The sequence below is a fragment of the Strigops habroptila genome, chromosome 12, assembly GCF_004027225.2.
Source record: "Strigops habroptila isolate Jane chromosome 12, bStrHab1.2.pri, whole genome shotgun sequence".
Taxonomy (NCBI): domain Eukaryota; kingdom Metazoa; phylum Chordata; class Aves; order Psittaciformes; family Psittacidae; genus Strigops; species Strigops habroptila.
The window spans coordinates 796,896-817,432 of record NC_044288.2 but is presented as its reverse complement, the minus strand read 5'-3'; the positions used below and the strand labels follow the sequence as shown (position 1 = coordinate 817,432).

At 47.9% G+C, this 20,537-nt stretch overlaps 1 protein-coding gene across 4 annotated transcripts in view; it reads right to left on the bottom strand.

Moving 5' to 3' along the window:
- The window catches only part of LUZP1 (leucine zipper protein 1), a 40,258-nt gene that overhangs the window by 9,140 nt on the left and 10,581 nt on the right, over positions 1-20,537 (bottom strand). For 3 of the 4 annotated variants that reach the window (XM_030504669.1, XM_030504672.1, XM_030504670.1), the window contains exon 2: positions 2,113-5,371. In XM_030504669.1, coding sequence (XP_030360529.1) covers positions 2,113-5,253 — 3,141 coding nt within the window. In that variant the 5' untranslated portion in view covers positions 5,254-5,371. Of the gene's footprint in view, positions 1-2,112; positions 5,372-7,856; positions 7,868-20,537 lie in introns of those variants that run through there. The other variant, XM_030504671.1, reaches the window with a different exon arrangement.

Here is a 20,537-nt window from a genome sequence, read left to right as displayed (position 1 = left end):
TCGTGGAGGAGAGGAAGATGTATTTTGGCAAAACCAGCACAGTTAGTTTCCAGATAGGATTCTTAAGGCAATCTCAGACTTTGGACAGTGGAGCTGGGAAGAGGCGACAAGTGACGCCTTTACAGGAAAGCCAAATGTGCAAAGTCAGCATAGATCAGTGCCAAGCCTTCTGCCAGAGCAATAGCTACGTCTTTAACTGAAACACAGATCCCAGCAGAAACTAGCTGCTTGTGATATGAGGCATACTGTAAGCCTGAAGATGCTCTTCAAATGCAGATGCTTTGGGTTTTTTTACAAGGCCATATGCAATAATTTGAGCTGCCCAAACACATAAAATTTGGTATATCTGGTCTATCTGTGTATCTGCAGTCTTTCAGGGTAATTTTGTGCTCCTTATTTACAAGTTAAAAATATACTTAATTTATGACCAAGAATTCAAATTTGTGACTACGGTGTCAGGGTTATTTTATTTGAAAGGATGATACAGAGAGATACCCAACTCGGTACTCGCCAGCCCTGCATGAACTAACCACACAGTCACCTTCCTGACTGCTTGTCGCTGCAGACAGGGGCAAGGCTGGAAGCCAGCTAACCCTGATACCCAGGATGACCACACAGAGATCAGGCTGCCCTGCCAGGTACCCTTCAGCTGCTGCTGTAGGCACATTTCACATGACAGTTACCTCAAGACCACCTGTAGAACATACTGCAGAGCTACACTCAGCCCTGGGTGGGCTGCTAGGGGGAACACAGGAAAGAAATATGTGAGTGCCACGCTGTCAGGCTCCATGACCGACCCTACATGAGCTCTGCTGCAAGTGGTGTCCTCTGTGAGTCTCAATGCTGTGGGTGCTGGGAATTTAAACTCCTGGGATAAAGGGAGGCCCAGGGATGGATCTCCCATTTCCCAAACACATAAGCTGCTGTTAGGCAAAAGGACAACCTCAGCCATGCCAGTTCTGCCTGGATTCATGAAAGAATTACACACTGGCTGTGACCACGAGTGACCCTGGCCAGAGAGATGATGTGTTCTGTGTCCAAATGTAGCTGGAAGGCCAACCTGTGCCTTGTAACACCCCAGGCAATAGACTCTCTACAAAGCAAAGCAATGGAGCAAATTCTTCTGTGCTTCTCATTGCCAAAGAAGTGGAAGAGAAGTTTGGCAAATGTAAAACTTCTTTCACATCTCCACCACCTCCTCTTTGTCAATGCCAGAGTCACTCAGTTACGAATCCGTCCCCTCTATCACCAGCCCTTTCAGGTTGCTTAGCTGGGCTCCTCCTGCAGACTGGCGATGGCAGCAGCTGCTTAGAGCAGCTCTAAGTGAAGAGCAGAGGCAGGAGTTGCAGCAGGAACTGGCATGTGGCTTAATGGCCTGAAGGGGCACTTGGTGCCCATGAGCTCACTTGAAATAAGCTTGAGCCTGCAGCTCCAGTGGCAATCATAGCTCCAACCATCTGTGTGTGTCAGCCCTGCTTTGAGGGACTCCCCTCACTGGTACCAGCCAAAGGAACAGGAAAAGAGCACAGCCATCCCCATGTCTCTTGCTGCTTTTCAGGTGGCATGTTGACACGGATCAAGGAGGGAGCAGCCCTGTGTAACCAGCCAGCACTCATCTGTTTAGGAGATGCCTGGGAAGCATTTCCAGACCGGAGTCTGGTTTCACATGGAGAAACCATGCAGCTCTTACCAAAAGGAGCTGTATGTCTACAGCTGTCGTCACAGCTACAGCTCTGCCTGAGGCACAACCCTATTAAAATCTGCTCTTTTTCATAATCTTTTCACTACTACTACAAGTTGAAAGTGCCATGCAAAGCCACTCTGAAAAGCAGACCATGTCCTGCATGTAACTGTGTTTTCTGGCAAGACCAAATGCTACTATATAGTTATTCATATGGCATTACAAGACCCAAACAGATGGATCTAATTTCAAGAAGTCTAAATCAGGTACTTCACAGATGAAATACTCCACTGAAGATAGCAGGAGCTGGAAGATGGAAGCACTTCAGGAAATAAGCTGTAAGAATTTCAAATCAGGCACCCTACAACTAACAGGCAGCTTGGAAAACCTCATCAACTGACAGACAAGAGCGTTTAACACAGGATACTTACAGGTAGTGTGGTCCGGTGCCAAGCAGAAGCTGCTGGAGGATCACTCGCGCAGCTCCTGCGTGTTAGCAGCTCAGATGCACTTAAGTTACTTTTGGTCCTTCGGGATCCCAGTTCAGGGACACTCCAGGAGTCAGCCGTGGCATTGGTCCTTGCTGAGGTCTGCTCCAGGGAGTTTGTTCTTGCATTGTTCCCTTCCATTTCTGAGAGGTCCACTGAGGACATACACCTGTTTGTAGTACTGGAAGCTGCACTTCTCTCCACTTTGGGCTGAGCGTGCTCCAGGGAATGTAAGCCTTGTCTTGTTCTCCAGGAACTTCTCACAGTGACATGTTTTGTTTCGCATGAAACTGCATCCGAAGAGCCATGGCTCTTCCAGCTGATTGTCTCTGAAGGTGGCTCACTGTTCTTCTCGGTGAGCTCAGAAGTCTTTATCATAATGCTGCTCCTGGAGACCACTGTTTCTGCTTTACTTCTCGGCGCTGTCTCTCCAGTTCTGTCTGTCTCAGATGATTTCAGAGCACTTTTATTAATCGATATCTCAACTGGCGTGGGGATATTGTTTGTTACTGGTGAAGGTTCATTTGGAGCAACCCTGATGTTGCTGGTGGTAACATGTCTTTCCTTTGCTGCTGTATCTGCACTGGTTCTTGGAGCTGTTGGCTCAGAAGGGAAGATTGTGATGCTGCTTGTCATTTTATTTGTTACTGTTTTAAAAACGGACTTTTGTTTTTCTGACTCAGCCTCAGAAACAGTTCCTCCCATGACTGCCTTCATATCCTTTTCAACAATTGCAGGTTTAATGACAGCTTTTGATCTCAGAGCTTCTCTTGGGCTGAATGACCTTCTAGATTTAAGTCCTCCAGTGCTGGCATCGGAAGGTTTTATACACTTGGTGGGGTCTTCATCATTTACAGTGTTTTCGTCATTTTCAAAAAGTGATGCTCTAAAAACTCCCCTGGAATTGGAGAACTGCTTGGAACTTACTTTCCTTCTTGTTTCAAAATCTGATTGAGTGGTTGGTTTTTTGCTTCTTCCCGATTCTTCGTCTGAATTAAGCTTTTCTTGGTTACTCTGGATGGTTTTGGAGTCCATTTTTAAACCAGCATTTACACGATCCGTCACTGAAGTTGAAGACTGCTCCGTGTCTTCTTTATCGAGACCTGTGACAACCTGCAGCATGTCCTCCTGACTCCTGGAGTGATGGGAACGCTTTGTTAGTGTCGACGGCTTCGCACATTCAAGTGATGTGTCTGCAAATTCTTTTTCCTGGGAGATGATTGCTCTTTTAGCCCTCCCCTCCGAAGGCTGTCTATGTGATGCAGCAGAAGTGTTCACTGCTTCTACTTTAGAGTCAGATGCTGACACATGGGAGGAGAGCTGGTACTTGTATGCTGAAGCTGTGCCATTGGAAGAAGTGTGGTTACCCCTGGTGAGCAGTGCGTCCCCCGAGCAGTCACTGACTTCTGCCTGACTTGTTTTCAGCTTCTCGGCCAAAGAAGCCACTGATTCTCCTTTGTTTGACTTCTCATCCCGTGCCTCAGCTCCATTGCCACGGAGCACCTGAGATGGCTTCTCAGTTTTGGATCTCAGGCCTGTGTCACCAACAGGTTTGGAAGGTGCTTTCCAAGATTTCTGCTCCTGTGCAGCAGGAGGGTATCGGCTCAGGACAGATGGCTGCTCTTTTGATCTCTTCCCCTCATTCTGAGGGACGCAGCCTTCCCTCTGAACAGAAGAAAAAGTGGAAACTGAAGATTTCTCTTCCAGTCTTTTTGTATCTGTCACGGCAGTGTCTGAAAGGGCAGATGCACCAGATGCTTTTCCTGCTTTTCTGCTTGTTAAGCTTGGACTGGGCACCTGCTTACCACCGTGGGTATAGCTGTCATTGCTGACAGAGAAATCTCTGTTCCTTGCTCTTTCCCGGCGCTGCTGCGGTGAGAGCTCCCTTGGCTTGTGCTTGGCAGCTGTCAAATCAGCTATGACACCCCTATATTTAGGTCTGTCATGTTTTCCCCTGCTAGCAAAGCCTGTATCTTCATTTTCAACCTCTCCATTCTCCAGATCTTTCTGTTTCTTTATTTGCATTTTTATTTCTTCTAGCTGACCCGCTAAGAGTTTGTTTTTATTCTGTTCACTCAAGTAACTGTCCTGGAGGTCATTATTTTTGGCTCTCATTTTTTTAAGTTCTTCTTCTAAAGATTCAAAACGTTTTATCTGAGTTTTAAGTTTCTCAATTTCTTGGGTGAGATCTTTCACTTTGTTGTCTTCCTGATTTTTATTCTTTTGGTTTTCTGACTTATTCCTGGTTTCATTTTCTACATGTTTCAGGTAATCCACACTTCCCTTCCTCCTGGTCTCCTTCGAGGGCAATGCGGAAGTCAAGTCATCTTCAATTCTCAAATCATTTCTGTCTAGAAGATTATTTGATGACCTTTCTAGCAAGTTGGATGCATTCCTAGTTTGATCTGCCCTATTTAGTTTATTGTTTTGTTCTAGTTTCTGTGTTAGCTCCTGGATGATTTTTTCATTCTGCTTTTCTCTTTCATTAAAGTGTTTTCTTTCCGTGATAAAGCTCAGCGCTAAGGATTTCAGTTTTTCTAACTCGCCCGTTAAACTCTGCTCGGTCTTATCCAGCCTGTCCTCAGATGCTTCCAGTTCTTTCACTTTCACTCGAAGTACTTCTAGTTCTGTCGATATCTTCTTGGTCAAGTTCTTTTCTTCATTGAGGCTAAGACACAGCTGCGTACAGTCATTCTTGCTCCTGCCGAAGGCCTCCTCCAGCTTCTCCAGCTCTGCCATTCTCCTCTGCAGGTGTTCAATTTCTGACTTCAGCTCTCGGGTGAGGCTCTCTTCCTGCTCAAGTTTTTCTTTCATTAACCGGCAAAGCTCTTCAGCCTTCCTAATTTCTTCATCCTTGCCTTCAATCTTCAGCACCCTTTTCCGCAGGGCTTCAACATCAGCCAGCATGCTGGAGTTGCTGCCTTCTGCCTGGATAACTTTGTCCTGGAGGTCAAGCAGCTCATCCTCTGCTTTCTGCAGATTTTTGGTTGCTTCCTCCAGTTCATCAAGGCGGCGACTAAGACTCTGCAATTTGAATCGCAGGTGCCGATTCGAGGTTTCCTTGTAACCTGTGAATTCTGCCATGTTTCTTTTTTATTCCTTTTAGGTGAAAGCTTTGCTTTGTCTGGGTGAATGGTGTGGTCTTGAACACCTTGTATATTCCTGGTATGTTCCCGTTTCTTTGGACAGAGGCAATCTCACCCTGAAAGAAGAAATATTTAAAATCATGGTAAGAGCTCAGAATATAAATGTTCTCACTGGATAAGTTAACTATAAATGTTTCTATAAATAACTTTTTAATTAAATACATTTCTGAGTGCTAAATTAGGGGAAAAGAAACTGCATAGAAGAGCCACAGTCCATTTAATTTGCTTATACAGGGTTTCCAAAAATAGCCCGTTCCCAGTCGCTGAGGGAAGGAAGTGCCCTCCACAGGCAGCGTGTGCACAGCAAACAGCAGACCCTCACCCCAGCGCTCAGCAGGCAGCACATGCTGCCCACATGCAGGTTTTGGGTTGTGGAAGTTGATGCACGTGCAAGACTCAGGTCCCTGCAGACAGACAAGCCTGTGCAGCAGACACCTCTCTATTCAGCACTGTCTCCTGAAGATGCCTTAGAGATGAAGATTCAGAAACCATAAACAAGACCTGGAAAATAGAAAATGCGACCCCCCTCCATTTGGTAGCCACTGAGATGGGGGCAAGCCCCCTCATCCCTAGCTCACAGACGGCGGGTGTGAGAGCCATGCCAGTCGGCACTGTTCATTGCTGCCAACATTCCTCCTGCAGCACAGGCTGCTCAGCAAAGCTCTTTGCCTGGTTTGTCCTCACATGCACCAGTGCCAGTAGAGTTTCAAGGTTCTCCCTCCTGTTTCAAAAGCTGTTGTCACCCGTGGCTGCCACCCACTTGCCCACCCCGGAGATGAGCAGTTGCGAATGGTTACACCATTACTCCTTGCTGCCACTGACAGTGAGCAGTGATTGTAACACCCAGGCACGCTCTGACACGCTCCATGGAGTAAAAAGCCCCTCTGTGCTTGGCAGGGAGCATCTGGGAGGAGACCTGAGTGGACCAGAATCATAGAATGGTTTGTGTTGGAAGATACCTACACAGGCTATCTAGTCCAAACCTCCTGCAATGAGCAGGGACACCTTCATTTAGATCAGGTTGCTCAGAACCACATCCAGCCTGGCCTTGGATGTCTCCAGGGATGGCAGAATGGCTGCTGGGAGTCCCTCTCTGGTGCTCAGAATTAGCATCATCCTGGGCCTGAGGCATGTCCCAATGTATGCAAGGGCTACAACAAACTTGAGGGGAAGGAGGAAACAGCATTTTTGTGGAGCTCTCTGCAGAGGAAACTCTTAGGAGTTTCCCATTTCATAGCACCAAAAAGCAAAGAGCAGGATGTGGGGAGGAGACAGTGCCGGCTGCCAGCGGGCAACACAGCACACACTGGGTGCCCCGCCACCTCTCTTGAAGGATCTCCCTCGGCAGAGTGACAACCTATTTGCTTGGTCCCCACACCAAGAGGAGCACCAGCGGCGCTGTGCCTGGCCTTCGCCATGTGCCCGTCCCTCCCTCAGCACCATCACCACACCCCGCTCCTGGGCCACCCTCCCTTGTGTTGCCCGTAGGTCACAACATCACCAGGGTGTCCCTGGGAAGGCCAAAGCGAGCAGCTCCGCCGTGCATAGGGAGTTAATGGTTAACCCTGCTTTGCTGGCTGGCCTCATCCCAGGGCAGGCACACACCAGGGCTGGTGAGCTCCGACAGAGCTCAGGGCAGAAAGTTATGTGTGGCCCTGAGCATTGTGTCAGTGGGAAGGGGGTAGCTCTGGCTTCCTGGGGGCAGGCTCTTCACCGCAGAGAGACCAATTTGCTCAGAAAGCTCCACAGCCCGCTTCCGTGGGAAGAGGTGGGGAATGGAGAGCTACCTCCACAGCCAGGTAGGCAGAGGGGCTGCTCTTCCCTTTCCTTCCTCTTCTTCAGAATGGCTGAAGCATGGCTGATACACTGGAGGGCATGGCTGCAATTCAGGGGGACCTTGAAAAGCTGGAGGAAGGGGTAGACAGCAGCCCCAGCAAAAATGAGTCTGAGTCTTGCTCGTGTGTCATCAGGACAGGTTAGGGATGCTGGCTACAAAGCAGCTTCACAGAAGATGATTTGGGGAGTCCAGGAGGATGAAGAGTTGAACAGAGGTCAGCAGTGTGCCCTTCTGGCTAAGAAGGCCAACCACAGGCTGGGCTGTGTCAGCAAGTGTGCAGCCAGCAGGCTGAGGGAGGTGATCCTTTCTCTCTGTTCGGCTCTTGTGAAGCCACATCTCAAATGCAGCATCTAGTTTGGGACTGCCCATCACAAGAAAGACACAGACAGACTGGGCATGCAGCGGATGCCACTACAATGACCATACGGACATACAAGGAGACACTAAAGGAATTGGGTTTACTCAGCCTGTAGAAGAGAAGGCAAAGACCTTTCGCTGCCTGCAGCTGCTGAACAGGAGGGTGCAGAAAAGACAGAGGCACACAATGAAAGAAGCAAAAGATACAAGAAGCAAAAGCTGCAAGAAGAAATCTTCCAAGTAGATATTAGGACTCTTCCCCCATCCCCGTGAGAGTGGTCAAACACTGGCACAGGGTCCCAGAGAAGCTGTGGGACCTCCGTCCATGGAGGTACTCAAAGACCTACCAGAGGGAGCCCTGGAACTTCCCAGTACCTCCCCAGCTGACATAATTTACTGCAAGAGATGAAAGAGGCTCGATCTAATCTAAGGAGAAGAAGGAGACATACAGCAACATCTTCTACAAACAAGTATGTCCAGAGGAAGCATCCACGAGAAGTCTCCTAGCAGAAGGCCCTTTGAATTCGTGGCATAGCCAGAATTAACCCCAATGCTTGGCAACAGAACCTGAACACATTAGTATTAAAAATAAAGCGCATCTATTCAAGATTGAGGTGAATTGGCCAATATAAAACATGACCTTGGATGTAGCGTCTGCTTTAAGGCTGTCATGCTTCTGAGTGAGAGGTTCAACCAGAGGCTTCTAGGGGTACTTCCAACCTAAATTACTCTGGCTGTTCATGCCAGATGTAATACCAGTCTGCCACTGGTATCAAAGTATCAGAAGGAATGGTGCAGGATGCAAACACTGGGACTGTTAGTAATACTAATTGATATTGCTGGGGGATGTTTAAATGGGACTTGCTAAACCTGATAAGGCAATAATTTGCTCAGCTTGTAAAGGTACTGAACAATCTGACAGGGGATGTATGGACTGCAGATTTCCCTCTCTCTTTTTGGAAAGTGAGCAGTTCTCACCCCAGCTCTATTTTACATTTTTAGAAAAAGAAAAAAAAAACCAGGAAGAAAAGAGGATGATAATTTTCACAAATAGCAAAAAACCAAACCAAACCTGTGACAATGGCAAATGTAATAAGGAGAGCTTGGTTAAACAGAGCCATCTGAGTCACTGATAAAGTGTGATCAAAGACTCTGAAGGCCTGTATCCTGGAAACACTGAAAAAGCTTAAATGGACACAGCAGCAATCTTATCTACAGCAGCAGCTGACGTCCTGCTGCAGCTCACAGGCAGAGCCTCTTGGCTGTATCAGCAGGAAATACTGAGCAGAAGTGTCACAGGAGAAATGACATTATTTTGTACGCAGTGCTGGGCTGTGTATTTACACACCCAAGTCTGACACATCTCACTGTGCTTAACTAGTGACACGGAGCAAGGGAGACACCTACAGAATGTTTAAGCATCTTCTTCATCTGACCTTCCCAGGGAGACAGAACTTTCCACAGGAGAGCAATCACTCTTTGAGGGATCATACTCTGCCCACTGATGATGAAGGGAAACTAGATGTGGGCTCAGGCACAGATACCTGGATGGCAGTTGTCTCACCTAGGAATGATGCCCTGCTCTCTCCAGGGGCCATCAAAACCACAGAATTTGGTAAAAGCTCAGAAAGGTTTTGGGAAAGCTCAGAAAAGTGGTCATGAATCCTTTTTTACCCTTTAAAACACAAAGAAACCACTAATTTCACCTGAACAACAAGGGCAATCCTGCATTAAGCCAAGAGCCACAGTCACATCCCTTTGGATTTGAGTTCTTGAAAAAAATGCTTCTGATGAGACATGTAGGAAGCTTGGGGAATCTCAAACTATCTATTTTACAAAGCAAATATCAAGGCAAAATGTGTGGCCAGTAAATACCTACAGGGAAAGAAGATGTTGTCTGATCTAAAAGGTTCTTTACTGTAGCACATGAAGCCAAACCCAATTTCACAAGAGAAATGCGGCACACAACCAATTCAAAGTGGTAACTTACTAACACTGCAGTGAATTTACCAGGATTCACTATTTTAATGACTCGTTCTGATTCTACTTTTTCCCCATGGACTTTTCATTGGGTTTGCTGGTCTTCCTCACAAGTGCATGTATGTCCTGAGCAAATATTTGCTATCATCAATTCCATTCTCCTCCTGTTTAGCACACATTGTCTTTCAAGGCTGTTCAGACTCTGTGTGGTTTTGGCCACAGCATCCTGTAAAACAGCTGTGAGAATTCACTATTTGGGACATTTCCTAGAATACTTTCATAACTCTCAGTTACCCTTCATAGTCTTAAATTTAAGTTTCCTGCACACTCAGTTTTGCTCATCATTATCTACGATTTTATGAGAACACTTTTTCAGCAGCATCATTAGATAAAACCTTCCCCTGGGACTATATTACCTTTCTGCACAAAACAGAGTCAGTTCACAGCTGTGCATGGAGGCAAAAACCCTCTAGCTAGAAACATTTGTGCTAGCTGAGACACTTTATGAATTGGCAGCTAACCATCTGCTATTTCAGGAACAGCAATTAAGTGACTACTACTTGAGACCTACGCAGATAAACTCTGCCAGAAGTCCTTAGGACCATGATGCTATTCCTCTAGAGATGCACAGAAGCATCTTACCCCACATGTTGTGTTCCTTGCTCTGATCTGGTTGTTGGTAAGAGTCCCACCAGCACCTACTGCTCTGGGTTTCAGGATGTCCCCAACATGCCCATGTGGGAATAACTTTTGGCACCCACTCCTACTGCGCTCTCTGCTACACCAAGATAAAAATGCTGCCAGATGCCATATGTGTCTGTCGAGAACTAGAAGACTCTGCTATCTCACGAGCACGTTCTGCACTTAATCTTTGGGGTTTTTAAATCTTTTTACATGTGCTTTTATACTGATAATGCAACAGCCCTCACTATGGTTGGGGGAGCCTGGGCCCCCAGTGACAGCATTGCTGGTCTTCCACAGTACCCATCATCAAAAGGGCAATGTCACATCATATATGTTAAGTTTCAGTCTCAACCCAGTCCTAAAGATGAATGAGAATTATTAATGCCTTGGCCTACAGCCACTTTTTATTAATTTCTTCTTTTGCTCCTGAAGCTGTATGGGTTTCCAGTAGACCCTAGAGAGCAGCACTCATCACAGGCAACAGAAAATCAATAGATTCAAACACAGCTAAACACAGAGATAAGAATAGCCATTTGCCCCATTGTGGTTGGAGCCCTAGAGATCCTCCACACTGTCAGATCCACACAGGCTGAGTTTTGCATTCCTCAGCTGCCAGGTGACCTGGTTTCAGGGGAGGAGCAGAATGGGGCTATTGTCCATGTTCTTGTGGATGGGGCGTACACCTGGTACTACTCCCTCGACCTCCCCCAATGCTGGGGTGAGCTTAGATCCTCCCTGTTCTGTTTTCTGCTAAGTTATTACTCAGAATACCCGTGGGAACTGGATTTTTGCGTGGAGCACAACGCTGGGAGTGTTTGCACACACCTGGGGAAAGTGAGCCTTGGGCAACACGGGTCTCCAGACTGTATTCAGATGGCATTAGGAGGCTGACAGTCACTTGATCAGCTCTGGACACGTACACCAGCACAACCTGGGGTAACAAGGATATTCCTCGTACCAGTCCCAGATGGCCAAGCAGATCAGGGGAGAGTTGACTAGACGACGCTCTGGTTCCAATACATACTCTTCCACCTGAAGTATAGGTTAGGTGTATTGGTTGGGTTCTGCCCCGTGTGCATATACATCTGCAGTTTTAATTAAAAGGCTTCTGGTGTTGCATACGTATGCAAGGGAGTGTGAACGTGTCATGCTCAAACACAGTAATGCTGCTGACGATTCATGCCTGTATCACAGCTCAACATGGTGAGAACAACAGTGGGATTTTTCTTCCCTACCCCAAGGTGGAATGAGCTGGGAGGAGTCCAGCATGTCATTCTTCATTTGTAAAGCAAAATTTCTCTGCCATTTATGTAGAAAAAGGACATGGGTGTCACAAATTGCAGCAGATGAGGAAACTGTGGCCAGAGCCTTCAGTCAGTTAAAAAGAAAAGAAAGGAAAATCTTTCTTACTTTGATTTTGCCTTTTATAAGCTCCTTCCAGCTCCTGGTTCTTGACTGCACACAGTGATATATAGTCATGGGAACAGGAGGAAAATATTCCAGAAGAAAAAGGAAATAAACCAAGATATTCAGACTAAATAAGAGCCACAGCCCACTGTGTGTCATCAACCCCACACAAAACCCACAGATGCCTAACAACCTCCTGGGGCAGCTGAAGATAGGCAGACAATGTGTTGTTTTACACGGGGTGGGGTAAGGGGCTGAACACAAAGACAAAATGCCAAGTGACTTGTTGGGGTGTCTGTATGTTGAAGGATGAACCGTCTCAGAAATGTCTGCATCCAGAGGGAGAGGAAATTCTCAAAGTCAGAACAAGCTAAACAATCTGGAAGTGGTTTGAATATTGACTAATACAATGCTAGTCTAGAGACATGTGAAATAATGAGACAGCAGCCAAAAATAACCACAGCGACCACAACGATCAAGGAGACTAAAACAAAGACACCAAACAGCATCTAGGGCAAGTGTGGGAGACTGCAGCAGGCTCTGCAGATGCTGGAGAGGATCTGGCACATCACCAACTCACACGGACCCTACGCCAACTCTGATCGCGCACCAAACTCCCCAGTGCTGCTCTGCTCCCAGCATTATAAAAGGAACTTCTCCAGACAGAGCTGGCAGTGCCAGTGTAAAAGCAGCAGAACATAAAAAGCCACCCCTGGTTGCTCACAGCAGATGCCCTGAGCACTAGGGTTTGAGCAGAGGCAGTCGCTGATGCTTTACTTGTGCACAGCAGAGATTATGGTTTTCTCTACAAAGCTGCTACCACTCTCCTCTGGCTCCCCTTTAACATCGCTGCTTGGCTTGCACTGGAAAGAGTCGCAAGTAAAGGCTCACTGAGACCAGGTCTGAGCATTTGATGACTAGGCGCAGCACTTTCCAGCAATGCACAATGGTGTTCACCTGCACAAGTGCCAAATAGAACCCTGGGGCTGGTGGCATCCTTGCCCTGAGAACCCCATAGCAAGGAGGATGTTACCTGTGCTCTGGAGCTCTTGATCAAAAATGGATTGATACTTTCAAAGCCTCTCAGAGTGCTGCTCTTATCTGTCAGGTATCAAAAAATGCTTGGTACATGCAACAGACACGTCACCTCTTTTGACAAGCTCTACATTTGCCTTATATTTGAATTCAGTGACACATTTTTATGTATTGTAGGCAAGCAGAGGAGTTGGCGGGACAGCTCGGCACCTCATCACATCACAGAGCTCAAGAATTACCTTCCTGCCTTCTTCATGCTGTTTCAAGAAAAATGCCCCATCCTGCACTAGAATCAAAGCTCAGGAAGATGTTTTCCTTCTTTCACTCCCATGTTGTCCCATGCTGCTACTTGTACTGTCCTCAGAAGCAGATTTTACTGTCACATTTGATTTCACAAACACTATGCAGGCATCTCTCCAGCAAGTCACAAACTTGGCAGCATCTTGCGGACAGCATGGGAAAAAGCAGCCCCAGCTCAGTGGTGCCTTTGTAATATTTGTTGGACATGGAGGTATTCCACGTCCTTCACCCCTCCGTGCCACCTCTGTCAGGCTCAGCACTGCAAGGGCTTCAGGGACCATGGCTGTCACCATCACTTCTCTTCACCCCCCATAACACCTGCTATCATCAAGGTGCTGCCTGAGCTGAACCACTCATGAGCTGGCTGAATGCCACAGGATCCAAACTTCAGGAATGCCTCAGACCAGCTGAAGTTTCCCAACTGTCCTGTCATGAGGCCAGCATTTTGTGTGTTAATGCTGTCGACTTTGTACCCAGTTCTCACTGGGTTTTACCCGTACTTCTCCAGCATTGCGCCTGTTGAGGAAAGGGGCCTTGGCCTCCCCAGGGATACTGCAGTATTGATGAAGACATTGGTTCAATGTTAAGAGTAGTACAAAAACTAGAGTATTAGAGGAGGAATGTGAACCCAGAGGGAAAACTACTGCTTAGTCTCAAGTGCTGTGGGCTTCTGGCTTGTCCATCTCAGAAAGGCTACATGTAAGGAGATTACTGAATGCAAAGAACACAAAGCCCTATGACTCAGGAGGTCCCTGGAAGCGGGCGGGGGGGAATCATATCGTATATTAGCTATTCTCATGCTCCTCCCCAACATCTGCTTTTGGCCACTGCTGCAGCTAGGATGCTGAGGAGACAGGCACCTTGGTCTCACCTACAGTGCCCTCTCTGTTCCTGTTTTTTCTCTCCTGCATCACTTCAGTCTGCCTCTCTCTGCTTCTCAACCTTTCATTTTACCCAGGGATTTAGCATACGGTAAAAGCTCTTTTCACACCTATCTTCCACACTGTCACAGCAAGCTTGCCTTCTACACTTGCTCTTATAACCTCTTCATCTGGCCATCACAAATCTTACCCTTCAAGCGCAGCTCTATTCTCTCCACCCTCTTCTGTCATGCTTGTACTGAGGGCTGGGACAGTAATGTCCCCTTAGTTCCTGCTGGTGTTTTCACTCCTTCTTTCCATCCTGCTGCCTTCGCTCACTGGTTGGGCTCACTCTCTTCAGCGCTCTGCTTCTGCTTGTGTTATGCTGGGGAACTCCATGATGCAGGATGTCGGGGAACCTAGAAGTCCTCATGGGTTCATAAAGCAGCAACTAGACAAATTCACGGATGAAAAATTCCTCAAGGTCATACATACAGGGACAAGGACCCACTCCTAGCTCAGCAAGTCTCTGAGCCAAAACTTGGAGGTTGGAAGAACCCTCTGGCCTGCATCAGTGCACTCTTCCCTCGTCCCCATCTTCCTTCCTGGAAGCTCATTTCTAGATGGCATATGGGGCAGGTAAATCTTTGCTGTCATCCACTAGAGCTCTTCTCATCTTCTTGGGCTCTTGTATCGTCCTGTCCCAAACACCTATCCAGGTCAGACTGGACTAACACTGCACATCTGACAAGTGTCACACTACAAATGGGCTAAGTACCCAAAAGCATAAAGCCACAAAATTTATTGTCCAGGAACATCAACAGAGCTGGGAAAGGCATGCCTGGTACAACACACCTAATAAGATCAGCTTCAAATACTCTTACCTGCCCATGAATCCTTTTGCACATCAGGTGTAGGCAGCTTTAACCTGCACATCCTTCCTACCATTACACCCGAGAGCCACACTGGCTTGGATACACCCCTGTTGGCATGAAAATTATAGGGTATTGTATGTTTCTGCACCCCGTTTGACACAGGGTGTACTCCATGCTCCTAACATCCAAGCCAGCTCCTTCACAGGAGCACTCCTTTGACTGCTGTGAACTTTGCTGGCCAAAAGTCTGGCTCAGCCATGCTGATGTTTCCACATGGATTCCTACAAACCATAAAAAAAATGAGCTCATGGACCCAGTAGCACAGAAAACTGGTTATTTTTGTGACTTTCTTCCTGGAAGAACTCAGTCAATGAAGTTTGGAAGTGCTAAAATGAAAGCTTTTCAGCTCACTCACACCCATCACAAGAGCAGCTTGGGGAGCTGCCATAGCTACTGACTGCCCTCAACTACTACAGCTACTGAACCATCTGTTTTCTGCCTTGGACAGAACTGAAAGATCAGGCAGGCAAGCAGCCTGTGTGTGGGTGCCTGCTCAGCCTTAGCAGAGAAGTCAGCAACCTCTCAGCAGATCTCAAAAGCTGGGACAGAGCAGAGTTGAAGAAAAAAGGAAGCATATAGACCCCAACAAGGCTACACTCCAAGCCCGCACCAGTGTTTGGAGGCCAATGCAGCAATGTGGCTGTAGGGCAAAGCATCCCCCCCACTTTTTTTTCTCCTCTAGGGCCAGCAGAGCTGCTGTCCTCATAGTTTGAAGTGTTTTCAGAAGGATTCAGTAGCTCTGCTCATCATCCTCAAGTGCAAGTCCCTGGCTGCCTGCTGCTGCCAAGACCTGGCAGCCCAGTGGTTTGATTCTCTGGGGCATCACGCTGAATGCAAACTCACTGCTACTGAGCTTCCTCAGCAGTCCTGACTGGTCTGTTGATGCTCTGCTGCACAGCTAGTCCCATGGCCTGTGTTCAACTTTGTTTTATACAAAGTTTTGATTTAGAAATATTTTTATTTAGTTGTTTAGAGATATTTTTATTTAGTTGTTTTATTTAGAAATAAAGCAGCATTTGATAAATCTGTTGCCACAGCAGTGACTGCAAAAATCCTGAGCTGGAGACACTAGTGGCCTGATGCAGGACAAACGTAATGGCCTTGGGCAGGAAAGTCAAGCCCAGCTTATAATCACAACAGAAGGAAAAGAGCTGTCCTGCTAGATTTCCATCAGGAACTGGGTGAAACAAGAATTATGGCCCAAATGGAAACCACGGATAGACTCTTCATTGACAGGTCTCTGCCTTATGTCTTCAACCAGATGTAAAAACCTTGGATCCCACACTGCACAACAGCATGGCTTAACCAAAAGGGTAAGGAACGGGTTCATCTCACCCACACATCAGCCTTCAGCACACTCCTGGAGGTGGGCAGAGCCACAAGGTGAAGCCAAGCAAACCCAGCATCCAAGTCTGCTGGTAAATCCTACGATCCTGAAGCTGACACACAGCTGCCCTGCTCCTGTCCTTGGCGTTTTAAATCCCAAGAGGACTATGCACGGCTAGACATCTCAAATGCATGGTCTGGGGCTGGACACGGGTAGCTCCATGCTCACTTCCGTGTTGTTCAGCATCTGATGTTTAAGAAGGGCTTTGGCTCCACACTTGCCCAGAGGCGGAGGCTCTGCAAAGAGGCAGCCACACGTGATTTCACAGAGGGAGTGTTCTGGTCTCATGTCACAACCCAACACAGAGCTGTCAACAGATTATTTAACAATCTGGTTTGGTTCGGTTTTGTTTTTTAAGTAGGTAGTTTTGTACCAGCCTCAATTGAACAAGACTCTGCTCAACACCAAGAGCAACACATAATCCTGCTAGCTAGCCTAAACTCTGATAAAGGAGACCGATACCAGGTTAGGAGGGTTCTCATCTCTAAAACCAAGCTGAAGGCAGAGTCTGAAGCATGAAGAACAGAAGTGTGTGAAAATGGAAAAAGAACTGGGATATTGAAATTCATAGCTGTGCTGGTAACTACTTTAACCCTTGTTAAACTGGATAAAGCCACACTGAATAGCTGAAGAAGCAGCAGACCTAAGGTACCTTGACTTTATTAACACTTTTGACACTGCCTCACACATGGATTCCAATAAGCAGAGTAGGGAAACACATGGCTACATGAAACCACAACTGGCTGAAATTGTCCCCTGGTTCAGTGTAAAAATGAGAAGCCTTTTCAGTAATAAAGAGATGGTAAGAACTCCTATGGGAAGTCAGACAAAGGCCTGCGTAGCCCAAAATCTGTCACTGGACACCGCTAGCAATGGTTGTTGGGAAGCATAGAATAAACACGACAGCCAGCGATCTTTCCTCTCCTACGCTATCTTAGCACAACCCCTCCATTGGGCCTGTTGAGCAGCATGGGTAATGGAGCAGAAAGGAGTCCAAGACAATGCAGATGCCACCAAGCTGAGAGCAACGGCAAGCCCAAAACAATCCTGACACACAGGAAAAATACTTCAGAATCCAGACCAAAACTGACCCCAGGCCAAGTCCTGCAGAACAAGCCAGTGAACCACCTACACAGAGAATGGGTGGACTCGCAGCAGAAAGCAAATACAGAGGGGTAAAAGTGAGCTTCCACTTATCTACAAGGCCATCTTTAGTGAAAAAGGCAAGTCATGCTCTGGACACATTAAGACAAGAGCTGTACATACAGCAGGTGAAGTAGTTTTTCTGAGGACTTTGGGGCCTGAGACACTATACTGCCTTCAGGGCTCAGCTCCAGGACTGAAGTACCCAGCCACACAAAGGGAGGGATCAGTGGAGCACTGCCATGGTATCAAGGAATTGGCCAGGGACAGCAGGCTCCTCAGAAGCTGCCTGTGCTGGCTCATTCCACCACAGCAGGGAGCAAAACCTCAGCACCCAGCTCAGCTGCAGTGCCAACATCACAGGTAGCCAAGGGGCTGCTGAACACTGCAGGTGAGCAGGGCAGCCCTCTGGCATCCCTCCCCGCTCTTCGACACTGGGAAATCCAACTGCCTGACCTCAAGGTCCTACTCAGCCCTACCTTTATTTGGTTTGAGGAAAGAACTGGCTTAGCTCTCTGTTTGAATGGTCCACCTCCTTGGACAGTACCAGTGCCCCCAAAATTCAGCCTCCTAAATCTGTGCATTTGCTATAAGAGGGTCCAGGCATACTCCACAGATAAAAAGAAGAAAGTAGGCAGCACTGTCAGCTAATCCTGTGTTCAGTTCTGGGCCTCTCACTACAAGAGAGACATTGAGGTGCTGGAGCGGGGCCAGAGAAGGGCACCGGAGCTGGTGCAGGGCCTGGAGCACAAGTGTGATGAGGAACGGCTGAGGGACCTGGGGGGGTTTAGTCTGGAGAAGGCTCAGGGGGGACCTGATCGCTCTCTCCAACTGCCTGACAGGAGGATGGAGCCAGGAGGGGGCTGGTCTCTGCTCCCACGGAACAAGGGATGGGACAAGAGGAAACGGCCTCAAGCTGCACCAGGGGAGGTTTAGATGAAGATTAGGAACAATTCCTTCCCCAAAGGGTGCTCAGGCAATGGAACAGGCTGCCCTGGAAGTGACACGGTTTAGTGGCGGACTTGGAAGTCCTGGGGAAATGGTTGGACTTGATGGTCTTAAAGGTCTAATCCTTCACCCTGATCGCAGTTTGCTGCCTAAGGGTGGGTGGAGGAATGGGCCCTTGGAGACTGCATTGCCATCCTGCTGACCAAAGACAGCACTTAGGGGTACACCTCTATCAATATGTGAGCCTTGCTTAGGTCTGTCCTCTGCACCGAGGCCAACTAGAATGGAACAAGCCCCCCTTGCCCTCTTAAACCTGCTCTGCCTCCAAATGAGACAGTCCTTGCTAACTCATGAGCCATCTCCAGGAGCTGTCCAGGAAGGTCCAGCCCAAGCCACGCCAAGAACCATAGAAACATAAAGCTGCATGGATGATGGTGATCCATGGCTCAGGATTGTCCTCTAGGACTTCTTAGCACTAAGTAAGGAAAATCTTTTGGATCTGGGAACAGCTTAAACAAACAGCCAACTGTTAGCTCCATTCCGGGAAAGGCGCCCTGTCCTCTCTGCATACTTCACTCTGTACTTCCTTCCGCTCCGTGCATGCAGGAACTCGTCCTTAACAGGCCCAGCAGCACGAGGAAATAAACTGGGACCTGAATTCAAAATGATCATTCAGATTCAAATAAATGTCTAAATTTTAACTTTTCATTAATCTTTACTAATAGCTCTTTAACTTAATAACCCTCAGCAGATATCTAGGACTAATTACTCTGATAAAATTCAATAGTCAAGCACAGGCGTTGCTTTAACTGCTCTCTTGTAGGTCTACTTTATAAACCATTCGCATTCTACCCACCCACTGAACAGAACAACCCTGACACTAGGAACAAACACACTCATCAAAACCCTCAAAATCAGTAAGAGTTTTACCCCAAGGCTCTGGATGGTTCTTGCTTGAGTGACCCCTCTTCAGGGTAGGGTACGCTGCTGCTGCTGCTGCTTCCCTTGGCTCAGCTGTGAGAAGCTGACATCTGAAGCCTCCCCGATGCAAATTCGGCACTTGCCCTGCTTCGTACAGATGCAGAAGATGGAACTGCTGCCCTGTTGCAGGACACTGCACTGGGTGTATGGGTTCACAGGCGCGCCCAGCAGCCCACCCTGCCCTGCGCTTGCAGCCAACACGCACGGGACTGAAGGAAGGCTGCAATTAGTAGCAATTCAGACTTGTGGAAGGGCCCCCAAGGAAGCCAGGGAAGATGAATCAGGTTACAGGTGCCACTGCTGTTGCTCCCGGAGCAAACCATGGTTTAGACTTGAACTGTACACTTCCAGTGGCAGGGCTGTGTCTTTATGGGATCCTGCAGCGCACACATGCACACATGCAGGCAGTGGCAGCACTGCAGCAGCTCGCATGTGTGCTGGAGCCCAGCAGCTGTGCAACTGCAGCTCTTGGACAAGCATTTGTCACAGAGGGGAGAGATGAGATGATCTCTACGGTCCCTTCTAACCCTTAACATTCTTTGATTCTGTGGCTAACAGCATCCCTCTGCTCAGCCGGCTGGGGAACATCAGGGATTAACGCTACTGGCAGGAAGAGCCCAGGAGGAATCAGCCATTTGAAATGCCTCTGGTATGAAGGCTGGTGGCTTGGGTTACACCATGCAGCCCCTGCACCAGCAGAATCATCCTTGAGGGCTCCAAGCGAACCCTTTGCTGCAGGGAGAAGACCATCTCCTGTCCGCTTCTTTTGCAATCCATGAAATTCACACTCTGCTCTAGAGCAAGGCCTTGGGTGTTGTTACTAAACTGAGGCTCTGTTGCCAGCTCGGGGTCCCTTCCATGGGTGCTCAGGATGCTCTGCAGGCAGCAGGCAGGCAAGATGAGGCACGATGCCACAGTGCGGAGCCCTGTGCTAGCAGCCACCCCACCCACCCGCACTGACTCACATGGTGATTGCTCCCCAAAGCCATCGGAACGAGCTGGACCTCAGCTACAGCGTTTCACAGGTACAGGTAACTGCAGGCTGGCTGGCTAACCCACTGCCACTACCCTCCAGAGCCTCCCAACACAAACTCTCCCTGTCCCCTGGCTGTGACACAAATATTCACTGTGATCTTCAACTCCCTTATAACAACAGGCGGTTTTTTCCCCTCCGGGCCCCCACCCTGCGGCTTCAGAATCTATCCTTTTTGTTCACTGGTAAGTGCAAAGTCAAATGAAAGGAGGTATTCAGGAGCTTATGTCACTCTCTTAAATGTGATTTATTCAATGAAGAGAGCTGGGTGGATTGGAAGACTCTAACAGGAGTCTTTTGTGTTCAATTTATTGCTGACAATACCCTCAGGTATC